General features: G+C 33.8%; 1 protein-coding gene across 1 annotated transcript in view; it reads left to right on the forward strand.

The window, feature by feature from the left end:
- The first annotated feature begins 7,754 nt into the window (after nucleotides 1-7,754).
- The window catches only part of LOC110026061 (protein bem46-like), a 16,770-nt gene continuing 3,849 nt past the window's right edge, over nucleotides 7,755-20,675 (forward strand). Inside the window, exons 1-5 of the mRNA XM_020726837.1 lie at nucleotides 7,755-8,337; nucleotides 18,490-18,525; nucleotides 18,657-18,735; nucleotides 19,087-19,141; nucleotides 19,238-19,354. Coding sequence (XP_020582496.1) covers nucleotides 8,100-8,337; nucleotides 18,490-18,525; nucleotides 18,657-18,735; nucleotides 19,087-19,141; nucleotides 19,238-19,354 — 525 coding nt within the window. The 5' untranslated portion in view covers nucleotides 7,755-8,099. The remainder of the gene's footprint in view (nucleotides 8,338-18,489; nucleotides 18,526-18,656; nucleotides 18,736-19,086; nucleotides 19,142-19,237; nucleotides 19,355-20,675) is intronic.

Below are 20,675 nucleotides of genomic sequence, written 5' to 3' on the forward strand. Positions count from 1 at the left end.
ATGATAAGTGATTGGTCTTTTATAGTCTTAACCCTTTCAACTACCCTCTACACTTTGATCTACATCCCCTTATCTCAAAACCTCATCAACAATAATAATTGAGTCTAAGGCTAGGTTGATAGCAAGTACATTTCTATTGTTTTCCCTTTTCTTTTGCTTCTCTTTATGTGCAAGACTATATGTTACAATGATTATGAACTCTACTTTCTAGCATATGATGAATAAACATCTGTAATAAATAAATAAATAATATTTTAAGAGTTAAATTGCATTAACATACATTGATTCTTAAATAAAATTATATTTATATCTTCATTTATAATTAATGTTAAGAAATTCTTTAATATGAACTTCTTACTGTTCTTCTAGCTCAACATACTTGCTGTACATTCAACAAATAACTCAACACATGTTCTCCTCGGCCTTAAGATGGTTTCATAATTTTAACATTATAATGATATGACATAGCATGTTGTAATGTTTTATGTTGCAGCATTATCATTCGAGACAATATCTTTATAGTGCACCACACCCCTCTTCACCCACTTCAATATTTTCTCCCATGTCAGCCTACCCATTGGTTTTTAAAAAATTCCAATCATATAAAATGTATCTATAAAAATATTATTATATTTATTATGATTGATGATAATACCATTTATGAGAGTAAGAATAACCTGAAGTTCTATACATCACCTCTTTGCACTTCAAAAAAGCTTTCGTTATGCATATATTTTTAAATTTTTGTCCCCATCCAAGAATAAAAATAGGACTATCTTCTAAGCATCTTTGAGTTATAATAAAATTAATATTGAACCTTATTGAATAGTCTTTGAACGATGGCTAAATGAATATATAGCAAAATGGAATAGGTTTCAAATCTTCTTCAAAGTTCCTACAACTAGTGATTCACTAATATTTGAAAAAAGGTTTGAAAAAAGGTCAAATCATTTTCAAATAATAATTGAATAATCTTCAAAAGATTAACAAAATATGTTCGAGTAAGAATAAATTAACGTAAACGGAGAAAGAGTTATAGAATAATCTTTAAAAAAATAAACAAAGTTTTTTTCTCACTTTCAAATAATCTTTAAACTATGATAAACCATCTTCAAGGAAGTACCAAATAAGGATCAAATCATTTTCCATGAATACTTAGATAATCATTGAAAAATGGCCAAAGCATAATGGAACATTGATTAAAAAATAATCAAATCACCTTCGAACTATCCTTAAACATTGATTGAACAATCATCAATTCAACTTAATTCCATACTAATCTAAGTTTTATCATTATTTTATCGTTTGTTTGTTTTTGATTAGAACAAAGAGTGAATAATAATTAAATCATCTTTGATTTTCCATCTTCAATAGTAATTGATCTGAGTTTCATTATATTTTGATCATTATTCAATCAAGTCTCTAATAAATAATTCGATACCTACCAATATTTTGATTATCTATTGATATTTTGAATTATACTCGAACACTATATTTATTCTTAAACAAAACAAATGAATAACATCAGCAAATTAATAAAGGATAAAGAGTATATAATGAAATCTTGCCACAACTTAAATTATATGTGCTAGGAAAAAAAGAAGGTTGTGAGCCCTCTTAGATCACAGGTCGACTCCTCCCGTGTATAGGATGTGGTACTCGAATATTTAGCACTCATGAGAATGCCCGGGGATCATTTAATAGTCTTTGGCCTTTCCTTGAACAGATATACATATGTATATGGATTACATGATTGTACAAGAAATCAAGTGCGTGCAACCAGCTAGCATGAGCCCATAAAATGGCTCATAAAGCAACTTTTTATATAAATCGAGAAAGATTAGAAGATTTGTCAGAAAAGCAGAAGACCGAGAAGCCTGTAACAGTACACGCTTTGCCTTCAAAGTCTCTGCACAAAATGGCTCCATTGGAGCATTCCTCCGGAACCAAATCACTTGAAATCATGGTTATCGTACTGACACATTTGAGTCAGGACTCACCACGCGTCACCTTTCTGTACTGTTAAAGTCAACATGTAATGCTATTTGAGTTGCTTGCCGTACTGCACGAATTAGACTGACATGCAGCATCAAACGTGCTAAAAGGGAAAAGTATCTTATAGCTAATGATTTCTTTGCTAATTATTGTCCATGTAAGTCTGGAATGTTGAAACTCTGCATTTACATACATGCCACCAAATTCCTGTGTGTGTGCTTTTCTAACACCTAAACTATACTTTTTATATTTATAACAGCTAAATATTTGGCATCGCATCAAAACCATAATTATTTTAATTTTTATAATGTAAGTATTTTACTTTATATCTAATATATATGTATATATATATATATATATATATATATGCAAAAAATGAAATTCAGGTGATAGATATAAATCCTTTTTAAAATAATTACCAAATTTTGACCTCTGTGATAAATCCATACATGGAACATTTGTGGTAGTTATTATATATTGAAGTTAAAAGCCTGCAAGAAAAAAAATAAAAATAAAAAATAAAAAAACAGAGACACTTGTCGCCGGAGGTCCCGGCTTCTAGTGCAGGTGGAATTACAAACAAAACCATAACCTAGAAGATATCTTTCCTTCAGACGAAAGCCTGCTATGCGGAGACCATGGGCCATAAGCCCAGTATGCCATATTATTATCACTCGAAATATATGTTATCATGCATAGGTTTCTAACTTCAAAATACTATGTATGCAACAATGAAAGTTTAGGTGTGTGTGTGTGTGTGTGTGTGTGTGTGTGTGTGTGTGTAGAGAGAGAGAGAGAGAGAGAGAGAGAGAAGGGTGTGTAGTATTTGGTGTTTGATTTTGAATTAAAAGTTTGGAATTCGATTTTTAAAGGGAAAATTATTATTTTTCAGCTCTTGATCCGGTTTTAAGAAATTTTCAAACGAACCAACCGATAAATGAAATTAACTTAACAATATTTTTAGATAGCCTAGAGATAATGTTTGACTGGTTCAGTTTGAGGACGATGTTTTATTTTTATTTTTTATATATTAGACATATATATTTTGCTTTAGGTAAAATTGAATCGTTCAAACCAAATTAAACATCGATTTGGCTGATTCGGTTCTGCCAAAATTTTTTTTGGTTCGATAGTTTGGTTTCTGGATTTTGGTTTAAACCGGTTTGTCAAATTTTAAAACTGATCCGTCTTAACCGAAGGCACACCTCTCTCTCTCTCTCTATTGTAGTTTGATTTAACTCGAAATTAGCTCACGTTGATTGACACTTTCAATTTTTCTTAGCTTAAATTTCACTCATTATCGTCACAAATTATAGCAATAGTGTTATTGTGATAGGTGGTCATGGGTATTGTGACAGAAAATTGTAAATCACGAGTTCTTAGAGCATTTTTCTTCCATAATAGTTAAACAATTGGCCTAAATATTTGAAGAATATTCGTAGCTTTATAATAGCATTTAACCTATGATAATTGTATTATATATTGTTTGTTTAATATACATATTTATTCTTGCTTACGTATACAGTAAAAGAAGAGAGTGGGTGAACATCCGATCAAAGAAACTATGTATAAAATATTGCTTAGTATCAATTATGTTTGAATCACTCTCACAAATTTTGACACTCCTCACTCGTATTAGTATCTTTTCTTTTCACTATAAATAGATTTAAATTTTAGCTCACTTTGTTGAATTTCCTCTTATATATATATATATATATATATATATATATATACTATTAATATAGCAAATGATTTTTTTTTTTAAGAACCAAATCTGATGTGTAAGGTTATAGCAATCAATGGTTGCCTTGCTTTATTGAAAGCTGTTAAGATAGAAGTGAACAAGATTGCAATCTTACTTATACGCTTATGTCCTCTAATCTTCTGCAAACCTTAAACTTCATAAACTCTTAAAATTCAAAAAATTTCAATATGCAATTCAATATATTAAATTATAAATGAAAAATCTATAGAGATGACTTATGTTAAGCATTTTATTTTTTGAGGGGGTGGATTTTGAGATCTTAGTTCTGTACATTATAAGGTATAACATATAATATAATGTGTCTTAGGTGGAGTGAGGCCACAATGATTACTAGCCCTCTCCTATTCAAGTTTAATTATTCATATCAAACCAAATGTTATAAAAAGGATCAAAATAATGAGATAAAATCTTTTTTAGTTTTTTTTTTTTTTTTTCACGAAGAGGTAGTTATTTGGAAGAAAATATGTGCAATGGGAGTAATAGTTGTGAATTTATATTGGGTTATCATCATCATTAAAGGTGTTGTTATTAGTTTTCAACTAATATGTGGATGGTACATTTAGGGAAGCTATAATTATTTGCGAAATTAATTATAAAATCATTATAGCTTTCTTTTAAAATTTATATGGGTATTTTAGCAAATATGATTGTAAAGAATTGTTTTTCATAATAAAAATTTGTAAAATTTTGTAAGAAAGTTGTAGTTAAAGTTGCCTCTAATAATTGCACAAAAAAAAAGTCATGACAATAATTGCCACGAAATAAATCGTGATAAAATCCAATAACATGCAAGGGAGTCAACATAAATACTGCTATTAAACAGTTCATTAAGTGAAGTATATTTTTAGATAATGAATATGATGAAAATATCCTATGAAAAATTGACAATGACTTCTAAATCCTTTGATTTATTTTAAAGCTCAATGTAATATAAGAGTTAATTGATTGTCTATTTTACACACATCACAATATAAATTGGCTAACCAAATTTCATTTCCCAAATTTTATTAGAACATAAGATTTATAAATAAATGTTTGTATTAAGATACATATAAAAATACTTGACTTTATAAGCCTCTTGATGCACATATTTGTACTAGTAGACCTCTAATAAATTTGTTAGGATAAACTTCCCCAAGTCAATTAATATCAAAATATGTTTATATTGAAATGCGAAAAATATTCTTTCATACTTATTCGAACATTCGAACATGAATAGAACTCAATTTTATCTCTTCAAGCATCTTCACCAACTATTTTCTTGCATATTATCATCATTTTCAACACTAACAATCTCTCATGTTGCCTCTTATTTCAAGGGAACGAAGAATAAGAAAATAGAAATAAGTTTTACTGGGGGTTTTCAGAGGTGAAAGGTTCAGACTCCTGCGACACTAATTTATTGAACCCTTAGCATTTTTCCTATAAGTTCCCCGCATTATTATTAATAACCATGAACAAGTTATGCATAATGATGCTTGCCCAATCAAAGTTGTCAGACTCAAAATAGTGGCAGACAACCACAATATTAGAAAAGGCACAACTGTGCTAATGTGATAAATGCCACCGGCCAGCTCCTATGGGCTTATGTGGATCATAGAAGTGAATGCATTATTATCGGGGCACTCTAGAAGAGGTTGTGGTTCCTGAACAGAACTAACAAGCGATGGCATGATAAATAAACATTGTGAACTAGAGAACCTTAGCACACAAAGTGCATACATAAAAATGCATAATACTAAAGTAAGGTTCCCTCTCCATGTAGAGGAAGGAGAAAGGGTGGGAGGACAATCATAATATGTTCTATAGGCCCCCAGTACAAGGAAAAATCATACAAATACATAATAACCCCACAGAGAGTGGGGTGTTGCCACAAAATCAATACCCGTGTAAGGGAACATCAACAAAACATATCAAAACTTATCACAGGACTATAGTCACAACAATTAAAAGTAAAATAGTAAGGGACTACTAGGATTCTTGTCTAGTTAATAGAAAGATAAATCAATAAGACCATCTGTCTCTGGGCAAAGTTTACATCTCAACGCGTGCGTACTCTTCATTATCATCGTCATCTTTGTCATCATCATCGGCTGCCCCATTAGGCTCAACCTCAGAGATGTAGGTGTATGTATTGAGGAACTGAGACACAGTCATATTCAGTGTAGACCATAAATTGATTCGGTGACTATGCCTACCAGGTAAACTAAATGTCTATATATTGGTCCAAGCGAGTGAACTGCTAGCCAAAAAGGTTTTTTTTTTCCAATCAATTGAAACTATGCCAATCTGAACATCCCAATTTTGATCATGAGTAGAGTGAGTATGGAGAGGATGAGCCCCTTAGGCAGGCACATGGTAAGCTTAAATGCTTGCTTTCATCATGAGTTGTATAAGGCCTACGTTACACTCTCAGGGTCAAATTGTACTGCAGCATTTACACACAAAGCAAATATGAGAAGGGTGACCTATCATGGCTGTGGTATTCCCATGAACCATATGAAGTTTGGACTAGTGAATAATACAACATACATCAATCTTGTGGTTGTGTTGGATGGTGTAATTGAGGGTAGCACACTCCTAGGTCATTGCACTCACATGCATGTTGGGCAACAACCTAGCTAACATTAGTCATAAATATTTTTAGCGGGGGCGCCACAGCTCCAAGGCTAGGGCTAGAGCACCTCATCGTTTAATATGTTGGGGGCATCAAAGATTGCATTGACTGTGTTAAATTCTTAGCACCAGGTCAGGTGTCCTGACACTATAAACTATGATGTCTTATCTTCATATACGCGCACATTACATGCAGGACTGCGACGTCGACTTTGGAGCTGCTACAATTAACAATTTTTTTTCAATTTTAAGTTTCGTTAACCAACTAAACATGCAAGCCCATCAAAACTTTCAGAAAGCATAAAAACTCAAAATGAACCAATAAATAACACAACAATAAAGGGAGTATCAGTCATTGGATTCATTTAATAATAACTAACCATTTTACTATATTTAATTCCCTCACTCTTATCACAGTTTGACCTACTAATACATGAGAGAATCGAGAAACTATAATATGTACAATCAAAATTTCATTGGTCATATTTTTCATGAATATAATGACTCAAAGCAAAGTACATATCACTAGATAGGACTCTATGAGAATAAGTAAGAATATCCAGAGGTCGGCTGAGCCACAATCCAGAGATTTGTTGATCGACCGACCAAGGGTCAACTGACTCAGAGGCTGGCTAAACTAGAAGTCGTAGATCAATCGAGTGACCGAACAAATGTAAATTATCCAGAGGCTGGTTGAATCAAAGGTTAACTTAATCAAACACAACTAAGGATATGGTCGACTGACAAGAGGGCTGTCCATTAGATATTCAACAATAGCAAAACATGAAGCTGATCGAGTAGTGGTCGACAGATTAAAAATGGTTAGGGTGTAATTATCTTTTCATAATATTTATAAGCCTCTATAAAAAGAGAAAAATTAAATATAATATAGGTTGTTGATATCATATATACTAAAACACTCAATCCTCTTTCATCCATCTGTATATTTCTTTCCGATTCTCACGCTTCATCCCTTAGGTGTGATTCATGAAAAAATTTGAGTTCGACAAATATAAATACGTAAAATTAAAAAACTAAGGTTGATCGTATTTATCATTCAACTAACATTATATCTTAAACATGCTTGACAAACAATTATATAGTCACAAAAATAATCATACAATTATATCACAATGAATAGTATAACATCAAGTTTGAAGAATACATAAATAAATAATTCTCAAAATATATAGATTTAAAAAAAAATAAAAAAAGTCAAAATAAGATTGGATTTGGTCAAGTAAAATCCTTTATCACACTTCTTATTGAAACATCTTCAATGTGAGCTTCATGTAGAGCAAAAAAAATAGAAAAAACTCCCAAGTCAAAATCATCCGTATATCGTCCTGTCTGGCACAAAACGGGCCTCTCCAGGCCCCACCACCTGCGACTTATTAGAATTAAGAACTCCTCACATAAAAGCATTCGATTTGTTTCCATCTTCCCTTACTGCAACACTCCAATCACTAAAAGAAGAAGACCTTGCACTGAAAATCTGGCTTGTTTCCCAATTTAGGGACCGCCAACGAGCAAACCAAAGCTCTTCTCGGAATAGATTCGGCCGATGCGAGCGGCCCACGAGCCGCACGTGCATCCTGCCGGCGCTAGCTCCCCTCGCACTTTGCTTCCTCCCACCAACCGTCCGACGAACCTCTCCACCGGCCAGAGAGAGGAAACAGCCGTGAAATCTGAACATATTTAGAGAGAAGAAGGAAATAGAGGTATGGTTTCGTATTTGTACGCGTTTGTTTACCTGGTGGGTGTAGTAGCGGCGGCGGCTTTGGCTTTGCTTGTGGCGTTCCAGGAGCGGCTGGTGTATGTTCCGGTGCTTCCGGGGCTAAGTAAGTCCTACGCCATCACCCCTGCTCGGCTACGGCTTGCCTACGAGGATGTCTGGCTTCACTCTGCTGATGGCGTTCGCCTCCATGGGTGGTTCATCAAGATCTTTGCCGACTGCACAGGTTCGCGCACTTTTGTTCTCCGCTGTTCAGATGTAGAAATTCGGTATCTTTGCTTGATCTGGGTTGGTTTCGTTTGGCTGTTATGGATTTTGAACTGGTTTGGTTTAATGATCGAATTACCTTCTGATTTACTTTTCTAAGTTAGGGTTTTGGTGTATGCCGTTAATTAATTAATGTTACCGGATGGGATTTTTTCGAAGGATGTGATGAAATCGTTTATTATTAAAATTTCAAATTAATTATGACCTTTGATGCTGATTTAATGAATTTGGTTTTCGGGTATTTGTAATGATCGTGCTGCTGGCTAACTTGAAGATATGGTGGATTGCTCCATGTGTTAGTTGTTGAAGACGCTTAACATGACAATTTGCTAATCTTTCGCTGCTTTTATGTAATAATATTAGTTTTTTTTATATATATTTAGTTACTACTGAGGAAAAAGATTTGATGGACTCAGAATAGCGCCATTACAGAAAACAGGCAAGCTTCAGTATATAATTTCACTCAAAGAGTGTACAGTAGAGGATGAGGTCATATAGGTGAGGTTAGGTAGAGAATCTCTCGTACAGTAGTAATTCATATTGGGAATTGTAATTGGTTATGCATATATAAAGAAATAACATAATAGGGGATCACTGATTCATTTGAGGAGGTTGTCATGGCCCCTCTAACTTAGTATTCTAGAGTTGGATGGTAAGTTTGTCTCTTAGATGTAGAAATGTGCTGATGGGGAGAGCTTTTGTGAAGATGTCTGCCAATTGATGCTGCATAGAATTATGTTGGACTGTCATAACTTTGGCTTCGATCTGATCCGGAATGAAGTGGTGATCCACCTCTATTTGTTTGGTGCGACCATGGAAGATGGGATTGTTAGCTAAGGCACTTGCTGATATATTATCACAGTGGATAGTGGTGGGTGTTGTGATATTTTTCTGAAAATTTGTTGCTAGTCTCTGAAGTCAAATAATTTTTGTAATTGTTAAGCATAACGCCTAGTATGCTGCTTTAGTTGAAAACCTGGGCACTGTAGGTTGTTTTTGAACTTTCCATGATATTAGATTGTTAGCCAAAAGCGTGCAATGCCCTGATGTATCTTCTAGTGACCGGACCGCCTGCTAAATTTGAATCTGAGTAGGAGTGAAGATTGTGGATCCCGGTGTGAACTGAATTCCAAGGGACTTTTGAGACACCTTAGTATCCGTTTGATGAGCTGAAAATGGCCTGCTGTGGGAGCTTGCATATGCTGACATACCTGATTAATTGCATATGCTATACTAGGACTTTTGACAGTCAAATATTTTAGAGAGCCAGAAATGCTTTTGAACTTTGTAGAATCTGAAGGTGATTGTTGTTGGGAAACATCATCTGTGAGCTTGGTGGGACAAGGGGTAGTTGCTGATTTGCAATTCTGAAAACCAGTTTTGAGTCAGGAGATCCTGGATGTATGGTGTTTGCTCAAGTGAATTCCTTGTTCTGAATGATGAAACTGGATTCCCAGTAAAGTAGAGAGCCGCCCCAGTTCTTTTATGTGAAATCTATTGTGTAGCTTAGTAATGAGGGCAATTATAGCTTCTGAACTGTTTCCTGTGACCAATATGTCATCTACATATACTAGTAAGAAAATGTGAGTATTAACTTTGTGATAAATTAAGAGTGAGGGATCTGGTTGGCTGAGATTGAAACCCTGCTGTTTGAGATAGGAGAAAGTGGAGTACCGTAGTTTAGGGCCTTGCTTTAGTCCAAAAAGTGCCTTCTTCAATCCACACACAAAGTGAGATTGCTTGAGAATCTTGGAAGCCCTGAGGTTGTGTCATGTAAATTTCATCATCTAATGTGGCATGTAAGAAAGCATTGGACACATCTAGTTGTGGAATTGGCCAATGATTATTTAGATCAGCTATGAGCATTAATCTGATGGTTGGCATCTTGGCAAATGGGCTAAAAGTTTCTTGATAGTTAATGCCATACTTTTATTTGAACCCTTGAGCTACTAACCATGCTCTGTGCTTATCAATGGATCCATCCGAAGGCAGGTTGGTCTTGTAAATCCTCTTACGACTTATGTTAGGATGATTAGATGGAGGAGGAACCACATCCCTAGTGTCTTGAAATATAAGTGCTGAGTATTCTTGAAGCATAGTTTTCTTCCAGTGAGGGAATTTCATGGCTTGATTGTATGTAATTGGTTAATTGGGTATATTGCTGATGATGTTGGAAGATGCGGATTAAGAATTATTTTTGCATACAGGTGATCAGTTTGGAATCTGGTTTTGTTGGGATGTCTTGAGATTTGAGGGACAGTTACAGGTTGGGGAGGTGTGCACATTTGTTGTGGAGTAGTTGTTGGATTGGAGGTGGTCTTAGATGGTAGAACTGTAGGTATTTGAAGATTGTGTGGGATGTTTTGGCTGGTTTTATTGTTTGATATTATAGGTAGAAGGAGCAATGAAGGTGTGTATGTGGTTGTAGGAATGGGAAGAGGAGATGTGATAGGAAAGTGATATGGAAAGTGTCTCATAAAAAATAACATGTTTGTCTATGACTTGTTTTTGGGCTGAGGGGTTGTAACATCTGTAGCCATTGTGTTGTGTGGAATAGCCAAGAAAATTGCAAGGAAGAGCTTTAGATGATAGCTTTGTAGTGAGTGTATGATGTTGCATAGGGTAGCATGACGTTTCAAATACTCAAGTGAGAGGTTGTTGGGATTTTGTTATAGAGTAACTGAAATGGTGACTAATGATCTGTATTTTTTGGAGGGCAACCTGTTTATTAGATAGACAACTTTTTGAGTGGCATCAACCCAGAATTGATGTGGATGAAAGGCTGTTAAGAGAAGAATGCGAGCTTTTTCAATAATATGTTGATGTTTTCTCTCGGCTACAATATTTTGTTCTTATCTTTAGGGACAACTTTGTTGGTGTTGAATGACATGAGTGTTGAGTTTTGAAGTGAAAGCATATTAGGTAAATTCTCCTCCACCATCAGTTATAGTTTTTAGTGATGTATTAAACTGATTTTGTATTAATTTATGTAGTTGTTTAAATTTGGAGATAGATTTAGTTTTAGTTTTCATAGGGAACAACCATGAAAAATGAGAATAATTGTCAACAGATAGTATATAATGTTTGTGACCATACAGTGACATAATAGGGGCAGAACCCCAAATTTTAGAATGCAACAAGTGGAAATGTTTAGTACTCCTACAAAGAGACATAGGTAGATGCAATTTTTGACTTTTGGCAGAAAGATAGGCAGTACAAGCAGCAGCTGAACTTTGTATGTTTAGAGATGTTTGAGCTTTGGAGAGATGCTTTGAGAATTTCAAGATGTGGATAACCCAGATGCTGTTGCCAGTTGGCAGGTTGTTGGAGACGATGATGAAGGGCTGAATGAGTGTGAATAGGATACACCCCTTGGCTGCTTCGGCCGTTGAGGATTGTTTGATTCTGGTTATGTCTTTTATGTGATAACCATTGTTGTCAAAAGAAATGCAGCAGGTGTCAATTAGCGAATTATGGACAAAAAGTAATTTATGGGAAAATTTGGTAAATGTAGATGGCAGCTAAGAACAAGCTTACGGTTCAGAGTTGGTAAAATGCCCTGTCCAGTATTTGAGATGGCAGTGCCTCTCCATTTCCTACTACCACTTGTTCAGCTCCTGTATATGTGCTGGTCTGTTTCAGATTTGCATAATTAGGTGTGAGGTGTGATGTAGCATCACTATCGAGTATCCATTCAGATGGGGTGGAGCTGGAGTTGGCTAAAAGGTCTATGGGTGTTTGTTTGATAGAACTGGGTATGTAGGAAAGGTTTGATCTATGCCATCAATTGAAAGCTGTGTGAGTTGATTTTCGACATCTTTGACAAATTGTTGCTGATTTGTGTTTTGTCTGTTGAGCTGATGAGAATGTCTTTCCTCTTCCTCTAGAAAATTGTTTTCCATCTCTTCCTTTTATAGAGTGGAGCAAATTGAGTAGTTGTTTGCTCTTTGGCTGTTATGGTTTGTTGATGGATTGTTTCATTGCATAGCAAATAGTATAGTTCTTCTAAACTGTTAGGATCCTTGTGAATGAGTTGTAGGAAGGGGGTAGACCATTCAAGGTATACAATATAACTTCCTCATGATCAACATTTGCTTTTTCCTGCTGCTATCTAGCAAGGATTTGATTTCCGTTAGGTATTTGGTCATTGAATTGTTCTTCATGGTGATATTATGCAACTCTTTTCTGAGTTGTATAACATGAGAGTGGTTGGTAGATTGTTGTCTCTTGTGCAGAGTGGACCAAATTGCTGCAATAGAGTCCAGACTTATCACATGTGGTAGAATGGACTGAGATATGATGGTATATGGGCTGCAACAATGTTTTGGACTATGAATTTCCAGGTAGAGCGAGTATCACGATGAAGTTGGGTGCTTGTGGTGGCTGGGGAGGAAAGTGGTGGATAGATAGTTGTACGATTGGTAAAATTTTCGAATCTGTTTGCTTTAAAAAGTCTGAAAATCTGAGAACTCCATAGAGGGATACCATGCAGAAAAGCATATTTGATGCACTCAGAAAAGTGCCATTACAGAAAACAGGCAAGCTTCGGTATATGACTTTAACTCACGGTGAAAGTGTGTATAGTAGATGAGGTTATATAGGTGAGGTTAGTTAGAAAGAAAATCTCCCGTACAATAGTTGATAATGGGAATGTTAATTAGTTATACAGAGATAAAAATATAACAGAATAGGGGACCACTGATTCATGTGAGGAGGCTGTCAGCTACTAATGTTGCTTATTAAGTAAGTGCTTAGACATCTTGTATGGATATTGATAGGTTATGATGGCAGCCAGAAATTCAATCTTTGTAGAAGAAATTCTATTTTCAAAATATTTAATCAGCCTTTGGTTATGTTAGTTGCTGATAAAAAAAAGTCTTACTTGTATTTTCTTGGGAGCTAGGTATCCATGGTCTCAACCTAGCACATTTTAACGCTAAGTATTGAAGTTATTATTATTACTGCAATTATATGGAGTTTGATAAGTTTTAAGTTTCTAACCTCGTTGGTACTAGGAAATTTAAATGTGTTATATTAGACAATTTTATTGTATTGATTTATCTAGATGGATATTTTATTAGCGCTCCTTGCCTTTATTTTTTTTTTAACATTGTCATTGTCGGCTCCTAAGCCCCAGCCAGGTTAAAAGTGGAGGGTTGCATTAGGTAGTCGACAATCAATATAAAATTTGTCGAAAATCATGGTCTCAGCCTAACACATTTTAACGCTAAGTATTGAAGTTATTATTATTAGTTTGCAATTATATGGAGTCTGATAAGTTTTCAGTTTCTAACCTCGTTGGTACTAGGAAATTTAAATGTGTTATATTAGACAATTTTATTGTATTGAATTATCTAGATGGATATTTTATTAGCGCTCCTTGCCTTTATTTTTTTTAGCACTGTCATTGTCGGGTCTTAAGCCCCGGGTGAAAAGTAGAGGGTTGCATTAGGTAGTCGACAATCAGTGTAAAATTTATCGAAAAATTATGACATGAATCCTTTAGATTCTTGTGTAAATTCTAGGACGTTCGCTGAAAGTGATATGTTGTATGACTTGAATACAGTGAAAAGTATGCAAGGGCCGCTATACCAGTGTCCGGGTGTAAGTTCAAATAAGCAAGAATTCCCACATTACAGATGAATACGGTAAAGAGGTTAGTTCATGAAACTAATATTATGATAGGATCGCAGAATATAGGTATTCTCACAGGTAAATTAATGAATTAGTTGATATTATTGTTCATAGGAAGATAAATTTCTTATGTATTCAATAAATGAGTTAAAGATAAGACTGAGGAGATTGGTAGCTTAGATTTTAAAAATTGGTATTCTAGTAGGAGTCGCACTGAAAATAGTGTCGGTTTAATTATAGATAAGAGTTTGAAAGATAGTGTTGTAAAAATTAATAGAATTGTAGATAGATTTATAACCCTTAAGATTATGTTGATATTAAGATATTTAATGTTATAAGTGTTTATGCTTCTCAAGTAGGTTTAGATATAAGTTCTAAAGAAAAAAAATTGTAATGACTTAGAAGAATTCTTGAAGAAATAATTTTTATTGGAGGAGATTTAAATGACACTTTGGTAGAGTGATAAATGATTTTAAAATATTCATGGTGGCTACGATTTGGAGTGATTAATGAAGAAGGTAGAGCTATATTAGATTTTGATTTAACATATAATTTTATTATTGCTAATACTTTATTTAAGAAAAGAGATGAATATATTATTACTTGTAAGAATAGATCTAATAAAACACAAGTTTATTTTTTTTTATGAGAAGAAGAAATCTTCGAGAATGTATAGATTGTAAGGTGATTTCAAGTGAGAATTTAAGTACCCAATTTTGGTTATTAGTTCTGAATTTTAAGATGAAGAGTTGTAAGATAAAAAATATTTGGAATCATTGTCATAAAGTTAGATGAGGACACCTAAAGACAAATAAAATTATTTTATAAGTGAACTTTAAGATTTTAAGATTTGGGATGTTCATGAATAAACAAATTCTATGCGAGATAAAGTAACAAACACTATTAAACAAGTGATAAAAAATGTAATTGGAGAATTAATAGGAAAAATTTCTATAATTAAAAGTAGTTGATAGTAGAATACTAATGTGTAAGAAAAGATAAAATATAAGAAGCTGTGTTATAAAAATTAGTTTAAATGTAAAAGCTTAGAAAATTGGAAAAAATATAAGGGGCCCATAGGGAGTCCAAGAGAATAATTTTTGATGTTAAAAATTTTCATTTCATATTTATAATTGATTAGATACTAAATAGGGTGAAAAATATATGTATAAACTAGCCAAACAAAGAGAAAAGAAATTTAAAGATTTAACTCAAGTAAAGTATTTTAAAAATGAAAATCAAGACATGCTTTTCTTAAAGGAAAATATTCAACATCGGTGAGTAAGTTATTTTGATAAAATTTTCAATGAAGTTTCTAAAAATATGATTGATTTTAATGATTTTAATATTGTTAATATTGATAAAATATTTTATTTTTATGTCTCATTAGTAAAAATGAAGTTGAGAAGGCTTTAAAGAAAACCAAGGGTAAAAAATCAGGACCTGATGATATCCCAATTGAAATTTGGGAATATTTAGGAGATTTGGAGTTTCTTGGCTTACTAAACTCTTTAATATTATTTTACAAACTAAAAACGATGACTGAGGAGTGGAGGAAGAGTATTTTGGTTCTCATTTTTAAGAAAAGGGGATGCACAGGAGTGTGCAAATCATAGGTGAATTAAGTTGATGCGTCATATTTTAAAATTATGGGAGAGGGTAATTGAACATAACTTAAGACGTGTTATAAAGATTTGTCATAATTCATATGGATTTATGTCGGGCAAGTCTACAATGGAAGCTACAAATTTATTGAGAAGTTTGATGAAGAATTACAAAGAGGAGGATTTACATATAATTTTTATTGATTTAGAAAAAGCTTACGATTAGAAAAAGATTTAGAAAAAGCTTACGATAAGGTTCCAAGAGAAGTCATTTGGAGAGTTCTAGAGAAGAAAGATGCCGATATGACTTATATTTAAGTCATTAAAGATATGTATGTTAGAGCTGATATTTGTGTTCGAACAGAAGGAGGATTGACCAAGTATTTTCCTATTACAGTTAGACCACATTAGGGATTAGTTTTATGCCCATATTTTTTTTGTTTTAGTTATGGATGTTCTTATTGGACATTTAAAGGAGGATGTACCTTGGTGTATGCTTTTTGCTAATGATATCATTCTTGTGGATAAGACGAGAGAAAGAGTTTTGGATAAACTTGAATTATGCAGGTCTGCATTGGAGTCTAAAGGCCTTTCGTTTGAGTAGAACCAAAACTGAATTCATGGAATGTAATTTTAGTAGTAGTAGCTCTAGTGACAAAGTTGTAACTATGGGTGAATTCATGGAACGTTTTTGATATTTTGGGTCTATCATTTAAAGTGATGGTGATATAGATGGGGATGTTATTAGTGGAATCCAAGATGATTGGTTGAAGTGGAGGAATGCATTGGGCTTATTGTGCGATAGAAAAGTACCACTTAGACTGAAAGGAAAATTTTATACGAAGGTTGGCCTTTAAAAGAGAAACATAAAACAAAGTTAAGTGTTGCTGAAATGAGAATGCTTAAGTGGATGCATGGATTAGCACTTATAGACAAAATGCGAAATGAATATATCCGTGATAGTGTGGTGTAGCTCCAATGACGGACAAGTATAGAGAGAGTCGTCTTATATGGTTAGGTCACATTAAACGTCGACCATCTCATGGTCCGATTAGGAGGGTAGATGTTTTATATTTGATTTATGTTAAAAAGATAGAGGTAGATCTAAAAAGACTTGGGTTTATTGTATAAAAAAGTATCTTAATTTATTATAAAATATGCTCGCAATAGGATGTAAAGGAGAAAAAAGATTCATGTAGCCGACCACACTTGGTAGGATAAAGGCTTGTTGTTGTTGTCCTTACCTTCTTTTTTTAAAGTTAGGTTTAATAAAGGACTTCTAAAAGCATTTATCTTTGTTACTTTAGCTCTATTCCCCCATTCCATCCTATTATGCATTTACATAATTAAATATTTAGCATTGCAAAGACTTCCTCTTTTATTTTTTTGATTATTTACAATTTGACTTATCCCTTAGCATCATGCCACTCTATGTTCACAGTGGCATAATGCGTCTGGTGACCCTCTTACCAAGTACTATCATATGAGAATTCAATTATCAGAACTTTGAAAATCAAACATATATTAGTAATTGTATATTGAAATGAGTCCACCTCGATGAGGCACTTGCATATGCACTGATAATTAAGTCATAGTTGAACACATGCTACCATTACATTTTTGTTAGCATGCGTATATTGCGAAATTTACCTCTGAATAAATTTTAAATTAATTTTGAATCCTTTTTCATTGTAAACTTACCATCATTAGCAAGTCTTCGTCTGGACCGCTTGCTCCAAATATAACTTAGTTTTGCTTCCTATTTTAAATTTCGATTTGAGTTAGCCTAAGGCTCAAGGATTCCAATCATGTTTGGGTTGGTAGATTGGATTTAACTATTTAATCCTTTTAACCATAGGAACGGAGTAATGATGTAAAATGACAGGCCTCAGGAAAAGATAGAAGAACATTATTAACATAATATATCTTGAATGACCACATTTATATTAGCGAACACAAACTAAAAGAAATAAAACAATTGGTTGAGTCATTTATGATTCGAATTCAAGACCTTGACAACATTTTTTGAAGGTCTTCACTCTTTTTCCCATCCAATTAGTGACAGTATGTAGAATATGAAACATAACTTTGTTCAAGTAACAGCCATTTTTTTAAGGCATGGGCCATGAATCAAAATTTAAACATGTCATGATGTTGTGCTGAGCTAAACAAATTTATGATGACAGGCGAAGTCTGCATTTAAGTAGGATAATGGCTGACAGAGTAGACAGTATTAGCTTTTGCTATGATTAAAATTACACTTATTTGTTTTCTTTGGCTTTTTAATAGATCTTAGTATCTCACAACGAAAAAATCACTTGCAACCAAAATAGGGACGAAATGAGAATCTTAGGTTAGATACATCATAGAACTTGGTGTTCATGATGAGAAATAATTATATCAGAGGACAATTGTAGTAGCATCTATTCAAGCTAAGGTAGCGAGTAATGGAATTTAATGGATTGGGCTTACACAATTGAGGACTAAAGATGCACTAATAAAGCAAATATATGGAATTATTGTGCAAGCTTTATGAAGATAAAAAGTTGACCAAAGTTGATATGACATGAATTTTATGCCTATAGGCATCCTCAAAATACTATAACATCTCAGGTATCTCTCATGAGGAATGGAGAAAAAAATTATGAAGCTAACCGCAAATATTTAAAATAATACTAATAATGGTACTTAAGACATCTACTTTTCACATTTAAAGCTTTTTTCTTTTTCAAACAAGAGGAACTTGTAATTTATGAAGATTATTTTTAACATTTCCATCTTAATCTTTTGATTCTGTTTCAGTTATTTCTTCTGCTTTATGTTTTAGGTTGCATCATTGTCATTCTGTTACAAAGATGCCATTGCTTATGCAGGTCCTACTATTCTGTTTTTCCAAGAAAATGCTGGCAGTATCCTGGAGATTTTTCTTCTTTTCATGTCTCTTTGAGTGTGTAAGTGTGCTTGTGTGAGGGAAGGGTATTTATTAATCTGGTATTGCCCTGTGCAGCGTTCTGTTTTCTACCTTGACTATCTCATATAGATATTGCTCATCGTCTTGAATGTGTTCGCATCATGATTCAGAGGCTCCAATGTAATGTTTTTTTGCTATCTTACCGAGGGTATGCCTTCTCCCTGCTTCTATCTCCGTGCTTTTAGATGGTTCCGTTGAGTGGTTTTTTTCTAGGGGCATTTACATACATACCACTTATTTCCTTTGTATTTACACATCTAACACCCAAACTTTACTTCTAACATTTATACCATCACATCGCAAATACGACTGACCTTTGAAAAGTGAAATATACCTTTTTATACATAGGTAAGGTTGAATACATGTATAAACTGGAATTAAGGTTTTTGATATGTAAATGCATAGGAATTGAATGGTATGTATGTAAATCTTCCTTTTCTTTATCCTTATTACTGGTGTTTGGTACTCAAGATCATTTTTTACATGTCCACTCATAAAGATACGGAGCTAGCGATGGTGATCCATCTCAGCATGGCATTATCATGGATGCTCAGGTTTCTTCTTTTGATCTTTTCGCTTTTGCAGTTTTGAAACTTGATACTTTGATTTTTAAGTTCTATTTTGGTTTTCTTTCTTTTTACCGTTGCCAGGCAGCATTGGATCATCTCTTCCAAAGAAGTGACATTGATACGTCAAAAATAATTGTCTTTGGAAGATCACTAGGAGGTGCTGTGGGGTCAGCCCTTGCAAAAAACAATCCTGATAAGGTTTGTTCTCTGAAACTTTTGGTTTTTATATTGTTATCCTTAAAGATGGCTTGATAATATAATATGGAAACGTAGAAAGATTATTTGATTGTTAGTATTATAAATTTATAGGCCATATAATGCTCTTTACAGTTTAGCTCATTCGGTGTTTACTTGTTGTCTTATATTCGGGATTCCTGGGTTGCTTAGCTGCGAAGATTCCTAATATTATTTGCTTATTTTTTATGTTCACAGGATAGTCTGTGTCAAGTATACTCAAATGGTGTTTTGCTTACTTTTTCTAAGTTGATCATGGCCTATGACCATGGGTCAACAAAATTATGGGATCTTGATTGGATTCATAATCATTCTTCACGTCATTAGCTCTGAGCCTACAGTGATAAATTTCATAATTTAGAGTTCTAATTACTGCTACCATACATTGAGCGATCAACACTCTAATGGCTAGCTTTAATCAAAAGTGTTTTTTTGTTATCAAGGGAAGTTAATTAACCATAGAGGCTTGTGTCTTTGGAAAACCTCAAAACCCCCAAATCTTAAAGGCCTTACAAAATGAGGGGAAAATCTGGTTGTCTTATCTATTTCATCTATCTTTTCAAAATTTGAGCCAGAACTTCAATTTGAACTCTCTCAATCATAATCTTCGAGGGAGGTTGGAGCACGAATTTTTGAAGCCCATTGTATGCTTGATTATTAGGAGGTCACATTGGGCATAACATTGAGCTTTTGATGCCCAAAGGTTATGCTCAACCACCCAAAAGTGGCTTTATTCAAAGTGCAGTTTTTGAGGCTTAGAGTGTATGTTCACTCGTTAGGAGGTTACGTTGGGCTTCTAAAGTAGCGAGGCCATGCTTACTTGCATTGAGGTTGCCCAAACGTTTTTTTTATTGATATTCTGAGGTTGGAAACTATGCTCAATTATTAGAAGGCCTCATCAAGCTTTTAAGGCTTGAATGCTATGCTGGGGCGTGTGATGAATTTGGTTCTAGTTCTGTGCTTTTTCAGCAATTTGCAACCCTTGATTTCTTGCAATTCCAATTACTGTTTCATGTTTTATTAGACAATTGATGAAAATGATTTTCTATGGCATGCAAAAATCTTTTATCGAAATTTATCAAAAAATTAAATAGCATGTTCGCATAAATGTTTGCAAAGAAGAAAAGAAAATTTTTAGCTAGTCTTCGTGCTACTTGGCTTGGATCATGGAGTTACGGTGCCTTTGGTCAAGTCTAGGCGCTTGCTCTGCTCAAGCTCTACTCGGTCCCTTATGCTATTAACATATTACTAGAAATATTCTGCATGAAATTTCAGTATATATATA

Source organism: Phalaenopsis equestris, unplaced genomic scaffold (assembly GCF_001263595.1).
Source record: "Phalaenopsis equestris unplaced genomic scaffold, ASM126359v1 Scaffold000347, whole genome shotgun sequence".
Lineage (NCBI taxonomy): Eukaryota > Viridiplantae > Streptophyta > Magnoliopsida > Asparagales > Orchidaceae > Phalaenopsis > Phalaenopsis equestris.